This window comes from Phyllostomus discolor, chromosome 8 (assembly GCF_004126475.2).
Source record: "Phyllostomus discolor isolate MPI-MPIP mPhyDis1 chromosome 8, mPhyDis1.pri.v3, whole genome shotgun sequence".
Classification (NCBI taxonomy): domain Eukaryota; kingdom Metazoa; phylum Chordata; class Mammalia; order Chiroptera; family Phyllostomidae; genus Phyllostomus; species Phyllostomus discolor.
The window spans coordinates 40,752,455-40,767,081 of NC_040910.2; the positions used below are offsets into that span (position 1 = coordinate 40,752,455).

At 52.4% G+C, this 14,627-nt stretch overlaps 1 protein-coding gene across 5 annotated transcripts in view; it reads right to left on the reverse strand.

Moving 5' to 3' along the window:
- Nucleotides 1-5,652: 5,652 nt before the first annotated feature.
- The window catches only part of RFX2 (regulatory factor X2), an 81,643-nt gene continuing 72,668 nt past the window's right edge, over nt 5,653-14,627 (reverse strand). For all 5 annotated transcript variants that reach the window (XM_028521733.2, XM_028521739.2, XM_028521737.2 and 2 more), the window contains 3 exons: nt 9,559-9,712; nt 8,544-8,586; nt 5,653-7,935 (listed from right to left, as the gene is read on the reverse strand). In XM_028521733.2, coding sequence (XP_028377534.1) covers nt 7,832-7,935; nt 8,544-8,586; nt 9,559-9,712 — 301 coding nt within the window. In that variant the 3' untranslated portion in view covers nt 5,653-7,831. The remainder of the gene's footprint in view (nt 7,936-8,543; nt 8,587-9,558; nt 9,713-14,627) is intronic.

The window sequence follows — 14,627 nt, forward strand, 5'->3', positions numbered from 1 at the left end:
TGGATTAAGGGCCTATTATCACTCAACTGCAGTTTCCCCTTGACATGATGAGGAGGCATGAAAGATAATTGAAAATAGGACAACTATAATCCATGTGATTTGGTATCATTTAATGCCATGTCTACACGTCTCTTAAAGTCATTTCATGTATCACATTCATCCCACATTTTGGGAAACTCCCAGAAACATGTCATCACTTGCTAAATATAATCCAGTTGTGGTTTTTCAAGGCACATGGAGAGATGCTAAACCCATCAGCCTGACAGGCCAACTAAAGTTCCACTGGTTTCACAGTTTTCATCACTGTCAGTGGCTGCCAGCATCACGGCCTTTAGGCTTCCATTTGCTTTCTTTATCTGGTCTCCCCTAACAAGCTAATGTAGCCAATATTTATTTGTTGAACAAATATTTGTTCATCACCTACTGTGGTGGTTTTAAGACACAACCCCAAGTTCTTTGACCCTCTTCCCATTGAGAGGTGAAGCGTTGGCTCCCCTCCCTTCAATGGGGGTGGTCTCGTTACTGGTCCATCAACATAGGAGAAACCACACTGGGACGCAGAAGGTGAGTTCCCAACAGAGGATGTGACCTGCCTGCTTTGCCAGAGCACTCGCTCTTAGCCTTTAGCCATCACATAAGCAGTCCAGTTGCTCTGGGACTGCCAGGCTGTAAGGAAGCTGAAACGCAGACACCAAATCTGAGAGAGAACTGCCCTGCCTAGTCCCTGCCATACCTCACCTACAGAAACCGGGAAAGGTCAATGAAATGACAGCTGCTCTTATAAGCCACTAAATTTGGGCAGGTATTTGTTACGTAGCAATATATATCCACCAAGCCTACTATGCATCAGGCACTGCTTTACATGTTGGGGTCCAGGACGAACAAGACAGACCCTGTCTTAAGCAAAATTATTTGACACACTGACTAGCCTTATGAAGAAAATGACACAGCATGTTGTGACAGTAATGGAAAGGGGATACTTTTTAAAATTTTAGAGAAAGGGGAAGGGAGGGAAAAAGAGGGAGAGAAACATTGATGTGTGAGAGATACAACGACCGGTTGCCTCTCACAACTAGGAATCTGGCCTTCGACCCAGGCATGTGCCCTGACCAGGAATTGAACCGGTAAACTTTTTGGTTTATGGATAACACTCCAACCAAATGAGCCATATCAGTTAGTGCAGAAAGGATATACTTTAGATTGGCTGGTCAGGGAAGTCCCCACTGAGGGGGTGACATTTCAGTAGAAGATCTGCAGGAGAGGCATTCCAGGCAGAACACTGAGTGCAGAGGTCCTGAGGCAGGAACCACGTTGGTGAGCTGGGGGAGTTCAGTGAGGACGGGGCAGGGTGAGGAGATGAGGTCAGGGAGGATTGGGCAAGGCCTACTAAGCCACAGCGAGGAGTCTGGAGTTTTTCCTAATACAAGGGTTGGAAGTGGGAAATGGAGGGGTCCGAATTATGTACCTTAATTTGCTGATTGGCAACTTTGCTGCCTGCTTCCTCCTTGGCTTACCAGGAGGTGAGTCCAAGGTCCCCAAGCCCAGGCTAAGCTCTGAGAACTGTGAACTTCCTTATCCACAGCCAAGATGGACAATCGCTTCTGCAGCTGGGCTCCGGGTATAAGGGCTGTCACAGCTGTAATTCAGTGCTTGTTTCCCCATCATGGGCAGGGAGCAGGCACGTGAAGAAGTCTGCCCTGTGCATGGCCCCACACTGAGGTCAAAGGCTCAGAGATGAGTCAGCTACGGTTCCTGCAGGGAGCTCAGAGGCAGGTGGGGTCATCCTGGTTGCCTCCCCTGCTCAGCACGGTTCTGGGTTCTCCCTCAGTCCAGTGTTAAGTTCCTGACAGCAGGATGCCCACTGTGGCTGCCACTGCTACTGAGTGGGGCTTCTGACCCATGCTGGGTACGTGAGCTTCCCTCCCATATTCTGAAATACTCTATTTTATTTAAAATTTTTTAACTTTCAAATTAAATTCAGATTTACCAAGAAGTTGCAAAAATAGTACCAAGGCATCCTATATAGCTTTCACCCAGCTTCCCAGTATTCACATCTTATGATATTTGAGTAGTGCAATGATCAAAACCCAGAAACTGACACTGATGCAATACTATTACCTAAGTACAGACCTTAGTCCAGTTTCATCCATTCACCACCACCGTTTTCTCTTGTTCCAGGATCCAGTCCAATATCTCTTGGTGCATTTAGATGTTTCTCTGTAGTCTCTTTCAGTAAGGGTCAAATTCCTGCCGTATTTTCCTTGAGCACGATACTGGTATGAGTACTGCCAATTATTTTGCAGAATGTCCTTAATTTGGGGTTTGTTTGATGTTTTATCTTGATTAAATTCAGGTGATGAGTGAATTGAGCGGGATTAACGTGGGAGTGATGTTGTGTTCTCAGGGCGCCCTATTAGGAGATGCGAGATGTCGATCTGTGACGTTACTGATAACTTAGGTCACTTGATTTAAATGGTGTCTGACAAATTACTACTTTTCCCTTTGTAATTATTGAATATTCAGCGGGGAGAAAGGCGAATAGGGAATATTTGAGGGAGAGGAATGCAGTGTAGCAATTTACTAAATGGAACAGCCCCGGAAATAGGCAAAATCCAAGCTCGCTGTGTCGCGGGGCAAAAAGGAAGAGGCCATGTCACACAGTGACCACTGGGGGGTGGTAGAAGATTGGGATGAGTTCAAAACAGCCCCGGGGAGGGGGAGCGAGCAATTCATTCCCTCTAAGTAACTAAACTTGGGGGAACTCAAAAGCTCTGCGTCTGTTGGGGTCTGTCATCCTGGGACACAAGGCAGTTGGCGCTGGCTGAGCCAGCAGAGATGGAGCGTATCTTGGTTGCACAGCTCCTGGCCGCTCTGAGGATGACGTTCTGGGCAGCTCGCGTGCACCATCTCTAAAACAGGGGCTCCAGATCCTGGGAGGGCTTCAGGGGTCTGAGAATCCATTATGAAGCTGCCTGCAAGACTCATGGGACTGAGGGTGTCTTGGTTTGGAGGCTGGTTGCAAACCCCAAAAATCACCTCTGGAAAATGTGAGCAAACAGGGGATTTGCTTGAAATTGAAGAGGATGTCTATAAGACCAAAGAGAAAAGAGAGCTGGGCCGTTCCAACGGTTCTCTGGTCGGGAACCGTGTGGCAGTATCGGAGGGTCACCCCTGATGGTGCCCAAACTTCAGTGGGGAGGAGTGGGCCTAGCACCGCAGGGCTCACATCAACCCCTGCCCTGCCTGTGATCTCGCCTCCACCTGGTCCAGGCCTCCACTAGTTGGTGACTGAGCAAGTGCCTCTAGGTGCTCAGCTGTTGATGGGATGCCAGGGAGGCGTACATGTGAGGCCTGAGGGAGGGGACTTCTCAATCCGTTCTTCAGTCATGGGCCTCTCAGGGGCCACTGCCCTGGAAGGAAACCCCATGTCCTCCCCAGGATCTAGGCAGCCCTCCCTGTCTCCCCTGTTTCCCCTCCTGTCCCATCGCTCACCACACGCAGGCCACACCGGCCTCCCTGCTGCTCCCCACACAGGCCAATGCCTGGAACAGTGTCCTTCAGTGTGTGAAGGCACCAGCACAGAGACGGTGTTTAAAACTGTGGGAGAAGGGTCATCCCAAAGGGAGGCAGAATGGATGCTGGGTAGCGAACCCCACAGTCGTCCATCACAGAGGATTCTGGAAGGAACCCATGATCTCAAAATAGGGTGAGAAATACCCTCTCGTATTGTGCCTTTTGATAATACGAATATTCAGTACAAATACAGCCCAATATCATACAAATATGTATGATACACGTATTAATATTTACTTAAATTCAGATTTTATGAAGCCATGTTTATTTTTATTACATAGACACTCCTGATCTTTTCTATTTCTATCCTGGTCCATTTTTAAAAAAGCTAAGCTGGTCCTAAGCCACAAGCATGATTTTGCAACCCACTCGGCCTGCCGCTGGGCGCAGAACTCCATCAGGCCTCTCAGCCCCCTTCCCCACCCCGCCCTCCGCCCGCCCGTCCAGCCCCCACAGCTCCCACCTGTCAACCCTGACGTGTCCCTGGGGAACCTCCTTGCTTCCAGTCTCCTCATGAGTAACCTGTCCTGCCGGAATCAGCCCAGCTTTGATAAAAAAAATTCTGGTGGTGGCCTCCTTTTCACCTTGTAAATTTAAAAAAAATGATTTTACTTATTTGAAGGTGGGGGGGGAAGATTTTACTTATTCTTAGAGAGAGGGAAAGAGAGGGAGAAAGAGAGGGACAGAAGTGTCAACGTGTGAGAGAAACATTGATCATTTGCCTCTCACATGCCCCCAACCAGGGACATGACCCACAACCTGGGCATGTGCCCTGACTGGGAATCAAACCAGTGACCTTAGTTTGTAAGACGATGCCCAATCCACTGAGCCACACCAGCCAGGGATCCTTCCTCTTTGTTCAGTCCTCATCGTTCCCCCACATTTCCGCTCTTTCCCCTTATCTTCTCGTGACCACCTGGAATAGTACCTCCTCTCAGGAGCCTTCCTCATTCCCTCATTCACTAAATGTTTGCTCAGCAAATGGTCTTGAGCAAGGCAGACGAGAGTTAACCCCTGCAGTTGGGGTATGCGTAGGCACCTTGTATCTTGCTTGAATTCTTGCTACCAGTTCTTGGAGGAAGGAATATCAATCCCCCCCCCCCCCCCCCCCCCCCAACCTGTGGCTTATTGAATTCTGACTGGGGGCTGTGAGGGCTGTAATGACCACCAGGGATCCAGGCTTCTTCTCATTTCACCATCCTTATTATATAATATCCACCTCAACCTAATATGGATGCTGGTGCTCCAGCCATCACATCTGCATTCCATCCAGCAGCTTCCATTTTCCCACGTGTGCAATGGAGGTAACACTTACCTTGGAAGATTGTCAAAAAGAGGAGATCAGACCAAGTGTCTATAGTGGAGCTCCTGTGATTAGGCAGAAGCTCCCAGAGGCTCTTGGTAGGACTGGGTTCCCCCTATCATGTGGTGCCTGCTCCCCGGACACCTTCCCAGTGGGCCCTTGGAGGGACTGGACAGCCTGTGAGCCTTCAACAGGTCCCCCCGCCCATCTCTCCAGCTCCTGGGGTGGTAAGCACGTGGGCGTCACCCGGGTTCACTCCCTCACTAGCCACTCAGGCCCAGTGGGTGGGCCTGGTCCTCTTCCTCCAGGCCCCTGCCACCCCTACACACAGCCAGGCTCTCTGAGGGGGGAGACCAGGGCTGGCTGCTATTCAGTACAAGGGCTGGCGCTGCTCAGGGGATGAAATTTGTGACCCACCAGAGGGCAGGGGTGAGTCGGGTCCCAAAGCAGGGGTGGTTCCTCAGGATCATCCACAGAATTTATGGGGCCCAGTGCAAGAGCAAAATGTAGGTCCTTTGTTCAAACATTGGAGAATTTCAAGATAGTGACAGCAGAGCATTAAGGTAAACAGACCCTGGAGTCCCAGCCCAGGAAAGTGATGGGTGACTTTAGTGTCACCTGGGGGCCCCAGGGCCTCTTCCTGGGACAGAGGGGTCTGCTCTGGGGCCTGAGGCTGAGCATCCCTGGGGGCCTGTGGGGCAGTGGCCTGGCAGTGAGAAGCCAATTCTAGGGGAGGCTGATTGGGAATGGTGTCACTCTCTTCTGCAGGGTTTCTCCAAGGTCCTGTGGTCCCCTGGGAACGGGTGGTCACACTGTGGACTCCCAGCCCCCACCCCAGTTCTAAGAGGCAGGCTTTCTGTGGCTGGGCCCAGGGATTGGTGATTTGGAACAAGCTCTAGCCTTGGTCCTGAGAATTCTGGACTTTGGCCCCTGCCACTCGCTCTATGGAGTAAACCTTGGGAGCCAGTGGTAGGCTGCTTCAGAGGCTGGAGTGTGGATTTATTCTGTAATATCTGAATGGATTTAGTCTATTTACAAACGGCCTCAACCATCCTGGGCTGGGAATTGTTTCTTGCTATCTTTGGCCCTGGGCTGGCCTTGCTAAGCAGAACTTGAAGAACATGCTCCTTCTCCATTGCTCCCCAGAGAGCTGGGGGGAGGGGGGGAAGCGCTGGAGGTTGCTGCTCCCGCACAGGCCAGGGCAGGGGTCAGGCAGGAGGAAGGGCCTGTCCCCCAGGACCTCTGGCTGTGGGGGAGGGGTGTGGGCAGTGGGCATGTGGATTGTGACCCTTAAATGGGTACGCTCAATGTGTCTATTGAAATGAAAAATGAGAACGGGCTCAGAAGGCTCCTGTCCTCACTGTCATTTGTGGTCCTCCCTGTGGAATCCTGCAAAGGATAAGATGGAGTCTAAGGCAGAACCCAGCGGGCCCTGGGAGCGAAGAGGTGCGCAATGGCAGTCCATGAACTGTGAGCTTCAGGGCCCTCCAGCAGAGCAGGTGTGTATTTAAAGACACTCTGCCTGCTTCTGCCTCAGTCTGGAACTCTAAGACCAGACAGACATTGGGATCATCGTGGACTTTGGGTTTCTAGAATCAGCACTCATCTTTCTTACCACCCCAACCCCCACTCTGCACACCAGGCAAGGGCTGAGGTGGGCCCCGAGCCCCTGCTCGACATGAATGAGGAAAATCCTGGGACGTCAGATGTGCTGCGATGCACATGAGAAACGTTCTAATAATGACTGGAGACCAGAGCACAAGACTATTGGTATAAACATATTTCCAAAAAGAGAAACTATTGCATTGCATTTGATGGCGCATCCTAGACTAGAGGTTTATCTTTCTTCTTTGCAGTTCCTTTTGGGATAGAACTCTCGCACGGAGCTGACCGAGTGCAATGTGTCACAGTGAACACAGACCGGGAGTTTAAAGTTCAGGGCTGTGCAAGTCCTTGGGTCTGTTTGTCCCCAGAGAAGATCTCAGCTTTGACAGTTCGACGGGACCTGACTGGGGTCACGGTGCTCCAATGTTGCCAATTCCAGGGCAGGCCTTCTAGAAGAGCCTGTGGAGCAGGCTGCAGGCATGGCTATTTGCATAGACTTGGCGGGATGGTGGCCCTCTGAGGGCACCGCTGAAACACTGACTGCCCTGGCCCCCTCAGAACAGATGAATTCCAGACTCAGTGGTTTGGCTCCCTGTTGGCTGTGACCTGGGACAGAACCACAGTCCTCCCTGTTGCTGGTCACTTCTGGGGCTACCTCTTACAGACACAACAGGCCTATTTCTGGGACTTGTTCTGTGAGCCATGTGGGGCAGTGGGCTGCCCGCCATCCAGGGACATGCTGTGGGGTCCTTTGGCATCTAGAGCTGGGGACCCCTCAGGGTGGCCTCCCTGTGTCAGCACAGGACAGGAGGCTGAGGACAGTCTGTCCACGAGAGACCATGGGGTGCAGTGTGAAGATGGTCCCTTCCCAGCACAGGGCAGGGTCCCTGTGGAAAAGGACAGCTTGGGGCTGCCCAACAGCTGTGAGACACCCTTCCTTCCAGGGATCTGCCTGAGTTTTAAAAATCATGGTGAAAACTGGACCAGGCTGAATGGAGGAGAAGCCCAATGTGGGGGTGCCGACCCACCCAGCACGGCCTCCCAGCCGTCGACAGGGTGTGTGGAAGCGGCCCAAAGGCCCCAGGCCAGCAGACAGGAGGACTAAGACGGTCTGGAGCAAAAGGAGATCTGGGCAATGCCCAGGGGAGCCATCTAGGTTCTCAGAACTGGGTGTGGCCTTTGGCTGTGGTGAACAGCAGTTTTTCTTCGGGAGGAAGAGCGTGTCCTTCCAGGGTGCCCATGCCCTGGGGCCCCGTGAGTCAGAGTCAAGGTCACTTTGTGTAGGAGGCACGACTGCGGTGGAGTGCAAGGAGGCTGGGCGGAGCTGAGGACGGGCCTCAGTGCTGGGCCCTACAGGGAGTGGTTCGGGTCGCTGCGCTCCCGCTTCACCAGGGGCCCACCCAGGCTGCGGGCGTCTGCGTCGGCCTCATTGCTCCGGTCCTCACTGACGTCATCTGCGGGGTCAGTGTCGGGGACAAGGGGGTTAGCGGGGACAAGGGGGTTGGCGGGGGCCACGGGAGGGGAAGAAAGAGCAGCACATTCTCAGAGAGGCGCCCGGGAGTGAGCAGGCCTCGGCTCTGGTTTGGGTCCACCTGGCACTTCCTGGCCTCCTTAGCCATGAGCCCCCTTGACCCGTGCTCCTTTGCACGGGTCACATTCCTGGCAGGTTTGCCCTTGGCACTCGGTCCTCTGGCCCGTGGGGGCAGGAATGGGCCACAGGTGGAGGGCTTTCTGCCCCACTCCCCCTTCAGATTCCCCCTCCACCTCATTCCTGGCTGTGGCCCTACTCCTTGGGGCCTGGTATGGGGGTGCCCAGGGATCAGGATTAAAGGTCACCCCAAAGGGCCACACAGGAGCAGGAGGGAGCAGAACCGCTCCTCTGAGTCCCCACTGGGGCCAGTCCTTCAGAGGCAGCACTGGGGCGTCTGTTGCTGCCCCAGTGGCATCTGCCGTCTGGATGCCAGCTCTTGACTCGAGGCCTCAGCCCACCCCAGGAGCTGCCCTGATCTCCCCTGGGCCACGGGCCCGGGGAGCCTATCGGGAAAGCCACAGACACACCTACCTTTGTCCAGCAGTGTCAGCGACAGGGAGGCGAGGTCGCTGAACTGAAAGAGAGAGGACAGAGTCAGGGCCCCTGCAGAGCAGGTCCCAGTAAAGGTTAGCAAGGTCACCGCCAGCGGCTAAAACTGGCTGTCGCTGAGTGAGTGAGGGGCTCTGACACAAGGAGCAATTGTGACGTGGCCTCTGTGAGGTGCGGCGGGGTCGGGGGTGCTGACGCTCAGACCGGCAAGGCGCAGGGCTGTGGCCTCTGAATAGGGACAGTGAAGGAAAAGCTGGCATTCATCAAGGACATTTATTATGTTCCAAAGCTGTATAAGTGTCACCACCTTTCTTCCTCAAAACAATCCCACATGACCCAGAAATTCCACTCCTGGGTAGGTACCCAAAATAACTGAAAACAGGTGTTTAAACAAAAACGTGTGTACACATGTTCACTGCAGCACGACTCACAGTAGCCAAAAGGTGGAAAGAACCCTAATGTCCATCAGCAGATGAACGGACAAACAAATGCGGAACGCCACGCACTGGACTGTCACTCAGCCGGGAAGACACTCGCTGCACGTGGGCGGGCCTGGAACATGCACGCTCAGGGCAAGGGGCCCCAGTGTGTGGCTGCGCGTGTGTGAAGTGTGCAGAGCAGGCACACCCAGAGACGGGGAGTGGGTGTGTAGGTGCCAGGGGCTGGGGAGGGGCATGGGAATGGCCACTGGGACATTTCTCTGTGGGGTGATGGACTGTTCTGGAATTAGATAGAGGTGACAGTTGCCACTGAACTGTTCACTTCAAAATGGTTGACCTGATGGTTTATGTTAGGTGGACTTTACCAGCTAAAACCCTCCCCAGGGTGGGGTGGTTGGGCTTCACTCGGAGGCAGGAAATCCTGCCCAGGGCGAGAGTAAATGGGTAGAGGTGACCCCCAGGTCTGTGGGCTCCAGCAGGAGAGCTCCTTCCTGCCCTCCGTCCACTGTGTCCTGACCAGCAGCCCTCACCCCTGCAGGCTGCTCCGGGGTGCTCACCTCTCCCATCACTGCAATGGGTGTCTCCCCAGTTGCCTTGGCGACACGGTGCTCCACCAGGTAGAACATGTACTCATCATACAGCAGGCGAATCAGGTGGAAGGAGCCGAAGCTGGCCGCGCTGCGCAGGGTGAGGTCTCTGATCACCATGGAGCTGGGGGATGGGCAGACAGAGGCTGGGCAGACAGAGGCTAGGCGCCTTCCGGGAGCATGGAGCCCCGCCAGGCAGGTGAACCAGGCTTTTCTTCAGCTCTGAGGTTGTCTGGGGACCCTTTAGACCTACAAGGGGCCCGCTGGCTGCCAGACTGCCCCTGTGTCCCAGCGTGACTGAGGAGGGGACAGCAGATGTCTCAGATACAAGCCTCAGAGACTGCCTTTGGTAAGGAGTCTTTTCAGTGCGGTTGCCGACACCCCAGCAGCAGGCCGCCTCCCCGCCTCCCCAAGTCCTCCTCTCCCCAGTCAGTGCTCAAGGCACCCAACTTCCGGACAAAACTTCAGGGTGCTTTTGCCTCTGCAGTTGGCAAACTACAGCCCAGCCCAGACCAAGCCCAGTGCACCGCCTGATTTTGTACATCCTGTGAGCTAAGAATGGTTTTTATTGGGCCAGAAAGTTCGTTTAGTTTATTCCGTAAAATAAGACACATTTTTCATTTTCACCAATAACTTTTTTGATTTGGATATTTTGAGTATGTTGGCAGTGTCCCTCATGGTAGAACATTCATTGTTCTCAGTTAATGTCTCGATTTGATCACTGTCAACTTCAACTGGTAGACCCGACTGTATAGCATCGCCCAGTAAGAAATCTCTAGCACAAAACTTTGCAAACCACTTCTGACCCATTCGATCAGTCACAGCACCTCCATACACTGCACAGATCTTTTTGTGTGTGTGTTTCAGTTGTGTTTTTACCTTTCATGAAATAGTAAAGCATAATGCACTGAAAATGTAGTACATTTCCTTCCATCTTCAATATTAAAATGGCTACACAAAAATTCACCAATTTTGATAAATTTTTTAAAATGCACCTGACATGGCAGCTGTTATAATACAATCTATCAAAATTGTTTCAAATGAAGTTAGAGACAACTAAGTGCCACTAGAGCCATTTTATGGAAAAGAAACAAACTTTTTGGCCAACCCAATACATCTTAAATCCTGGGGAAAAAGGTCAAAAGAAGAATTATCTTGTGACCCAAGAAAAGTGCCTGACATTCACGTTCCAGTGTCCATAAAGTTTTATCGGCACACAGCCATGCCCGTTTGTTTACATGTTGTGTGCCACATGCCCATAAAACTATTATTCAAAAATACTTAATATCTGATGATTTTAAATATAAAAAAGTGACCCCTGATTTAAAGTGAGTGTACAACAAAACCCAACCAGAAACCCTGGCCTATAAACTCATCTGCCATGTAGCCACAAACACTGAAATGCCCATCTCAGAGCTCACCTACTCTCAGTCGAGTCTAATCACTATTGTAGCAAAGGAAGGAACAGGCAGGGGCAAGACCAGGGGGGAGACAGACCATCACAGGAGCTGAATAAGAGGGTCAGCACTCTGGGGTGGCGCTATTGCATTGAGTCTGGTAAGCCAACCAAAATCTAAGCCACATCAGTGCCCTGGAGCCTGAGAGAGGCTTACAAACAAGGAAACTTACAAACAAGGAATCACTAACAGCTGGTTCCCAAACAAGGCAGCTGTGTTGCTGTGGCCAATTAAACCATGTCCCTGCCTCACCTTCCCCACAAACACTGGGCCCTGGCTCCTGTCGGTGGGGGCTCCCTGCCACTTTGGGTTTGATGCCACCCACTGCCAACCAGTGTTTGCTCAAATGTTTGGAAGTGTCAATGCGCCTCCGTTGAACTTGTGTGTTCACAACAGGGCTGCAGGCGAGTCTGTAAAGACAGCCGACAACAACATCGGTGTATTTAGTCTTCTTGCACCCTCCTGCTCCAGTGTGTAGACACACTCTGAAGGCAGTTTTGTTCAGCCACAGAGACAAAGAGCTGGCTTAGCTGGTTGTGGCTCTGAGCTGACTTAGGAGGGGTAACCAAGGAGGGAACCAGGCAGCCACTGTGCCCAAACTGGCACTGTAGAAAGCAAAGGTCACTTGAAGGACATTCATGAACACAAAGGCCACACTTCTAAATGGACAGGGCAAAAGGGCTCGGGGTTTGTGGTGTGTTTTCTCTGTAGAAGCTTCTTGGGCTCTGTCCGGCCAACTCCGCCCGAAGTGAATGAACGAACATGGACTGCAGGTCCCTGGGCAGCAGGCTCTCGCCCCTGCCCACCTCTCACCGCCTCTCCCTCCATTCCCCACCCCAGGAAGCTGTGCTGGGTTTGACTCTGTGACAGCTCCCTTCTCCGGAACGCTGTTTGTCAGCCACAAGGCAACAGAGGTCTGGACGCGCCTGCCAACTCAGGCATTCAGGCACTGTCCATCTGCTGCTGCTCGATCAGGGGCCACAGGTCCACATGCCGCAGGTCTCACTCCCCATCTGGGGCCTGCCCCACCGGTACTCTCCACCCGCAACCCCCAGCCTCGACATCTGGTGCGATGCTTCAGCTCAAGTAGCTTTTCCAAACCATCTCCACGGTGGCTTGGTAGGTTTTGGGTTCTCCACATGGGCTGGTAGCTTCCTGCAGGAGGACCATCAGTTCAACCGGAGCTGGGTGATCCCCTACGAAGCCCCTGCTCACCCATCTATCATCTTCTGGTGGATGCTGCAGAAATAGGTCCCTTAAACCCAGCAGGATGGTGTCAGGCAGTGCTTCAGTCGTTGTGGAGAAAAGCACCATGTGATGCCACAGAGGCCATGGCCCCTCTCAGCCCCAGCTGCGCTCTCGTTTCCACATTTCTGCGTCACAGGCTCATCCTGCTGCTCTCCACTCCTCAGGCCATGACTGTCCTGGAGACCCTCCACCATAGGGACACTGTCTCTGTGCCCCTTCCTCATCTGTCATCTCAGTGTTACTTTGCAGTACTTTTTTCCTCAGTCGGTGTTCCCGTATGTGGTAATGGGGGTGTTAAGTTCACAGCAGAGCCAGGCAATACATCAGGTTCACATTTCCTTCCTTGTTCATTCACTCAACTAACATTCTGGTGCTGGGGACAGTGCGGTAGACAGAAGCAGCATCATGGCTCTTGGGGGCGGTGCTCCATCATGGAGGAGATCGACAACAGACAGAGAGCAAGGTGACAGGTGACCGTGAGGAACAGCGGGGCATGGGGACAGAGGATGAGAAGGTGCATGCTACTGTTTAAGGTGGCCTTGAGGGGCCTCTCTGGTGATGGTCCAGCCACACAGCTATCTGAGGGGAGGGTGTTCCAGGTGGGCGGGGGGGGGGTCAGCAGAATAAAGGCCCTGAGGTGGCAAGGCTAGAGTAGAGCATGAGGAGGGAGTTGAGAATGGAGTTACTAGGTGGTTGGCTGAGAGAGCAGCAAAGTCTTTTTTTTAAATAAGACCCAGACAGTAAATATTTTCAGCTTGTGGCCACGTGGTCACCATTCTGCTAAGGATCCATAAATGAATGAGTGCGGCTGGGTGCTGACAACACGCTGTTTGCACAATCAGGTGAAGGGTGGTCCGATCCGCCAGCTGTAGCTCCCTGATCAATCAGACCGTGCATGGCCGAAAAGCCTTAGAATTATATCATTTTCCTTGGGTTAACCGACTCCTTCTTAAAAAACACTCAGTTTTCCACACATTGCTTACCAGCTGAGACCAGGACCCCTGGCAAAGCTGCTGGGCTGTTATCAGCAAGCACAGTCCAAGTCTTCTGGGCGGTGTCCCTTGTGAGGTCCCGGTCCCCTTGCTTCTGTCTGCGCAGGTTAGCATCGCAGCTTGGATACTTTTCCTTTGGAATTCTGAAGATACTGCTTTCTCGCTGACTGGACGCTGCATTGTGGCTCAGTCGGAGGACGCTGTTCCAGTTCCGGGCCTTCAGCGGTCCAGTCGCTCCCTGCTGGAAGCCTGCACAGTTGTCCCCTAGCCTCGCTGCCCCGACGCCCCCTGCGGAGACTGCAGCTCCTCGTGACGGGGCTGCGGCGGCTTCTTCAGTCTGGTCACTGGCGCCCTGCAGTCCTGGGACAGCTTCTTGATGATGGTTTTATTGTGTTCTTTCCCTCCATTTTCTCCCCCATTAAAAAAAAATCCTATCCATTTGATATTGAACCTCCTGGATCCAATCCTTTCATTTCTTTCAGGATTTTTCTCACATTTTTTCTTTCTCCATATATTTTTCTCTCTCACGTCTACTCTCGGTGATGGTTGATGTGTCAGTCTGCCAGGCTCTAGCGCCCAGGCATTCAGTCAAACAGCGGTCTTGGTGCTGCTCGGACATTTTGTGGCTGAGGGTCACCTCTACCATCAGTCGATATGAAGTGAAGAAGATGGGCCTCATCCAATCAGCTGAAAGGCCTTCGGAGCAAAACTGAGGTTTCCCTGAGGAAGAAATCTGGCTCGTGGCCTGCGGAGTCTGCTCTGGTCGGAGAGTCTCAGGCCGGCTGGCCGGCCCTCCAGGTTTCAGACTGGCCGGCCCCCACCACTGCAGGAGCCGGTTGCTTGAAATAAATCTCTTTATATATTAATATATGATAGTAATTTCCATATGTATATAAATTATGATTAACTGGAATATATTTACATATATAATTTATCTGTTTATTTATAAAAGATTTTACTTATTTTTAGAGAGAGGAGAAAAGAGGGAGAAAGAGAGGGAGAGAAACACGATGTGCGAGAGACACAGTGATTGGTTGCCTCCCGCACGCCCACAACTGGGGACCTGGCCTGCAACCCAGGCATGTGCCCCGACTGGGAATCGACACGGCAATGTTTTGGTTTGCAGGCTGGCATTCAATCCACTGAGCCACACCAGCCAGGGCTATGTATAATTTAAAAATATGTATTCCCTGACACACCTGCCCCTTGCCCAATGCCATTCTGTGGGACACATGGACCACAGGGGAACTGACACCTGTTTTTGCCTCCTATTTGCACTCGGCAGTGAAGAGATAAAAGCCCGGTGGTAGATTCTCGTCTGGGTCCCTGACCTAACTGACCA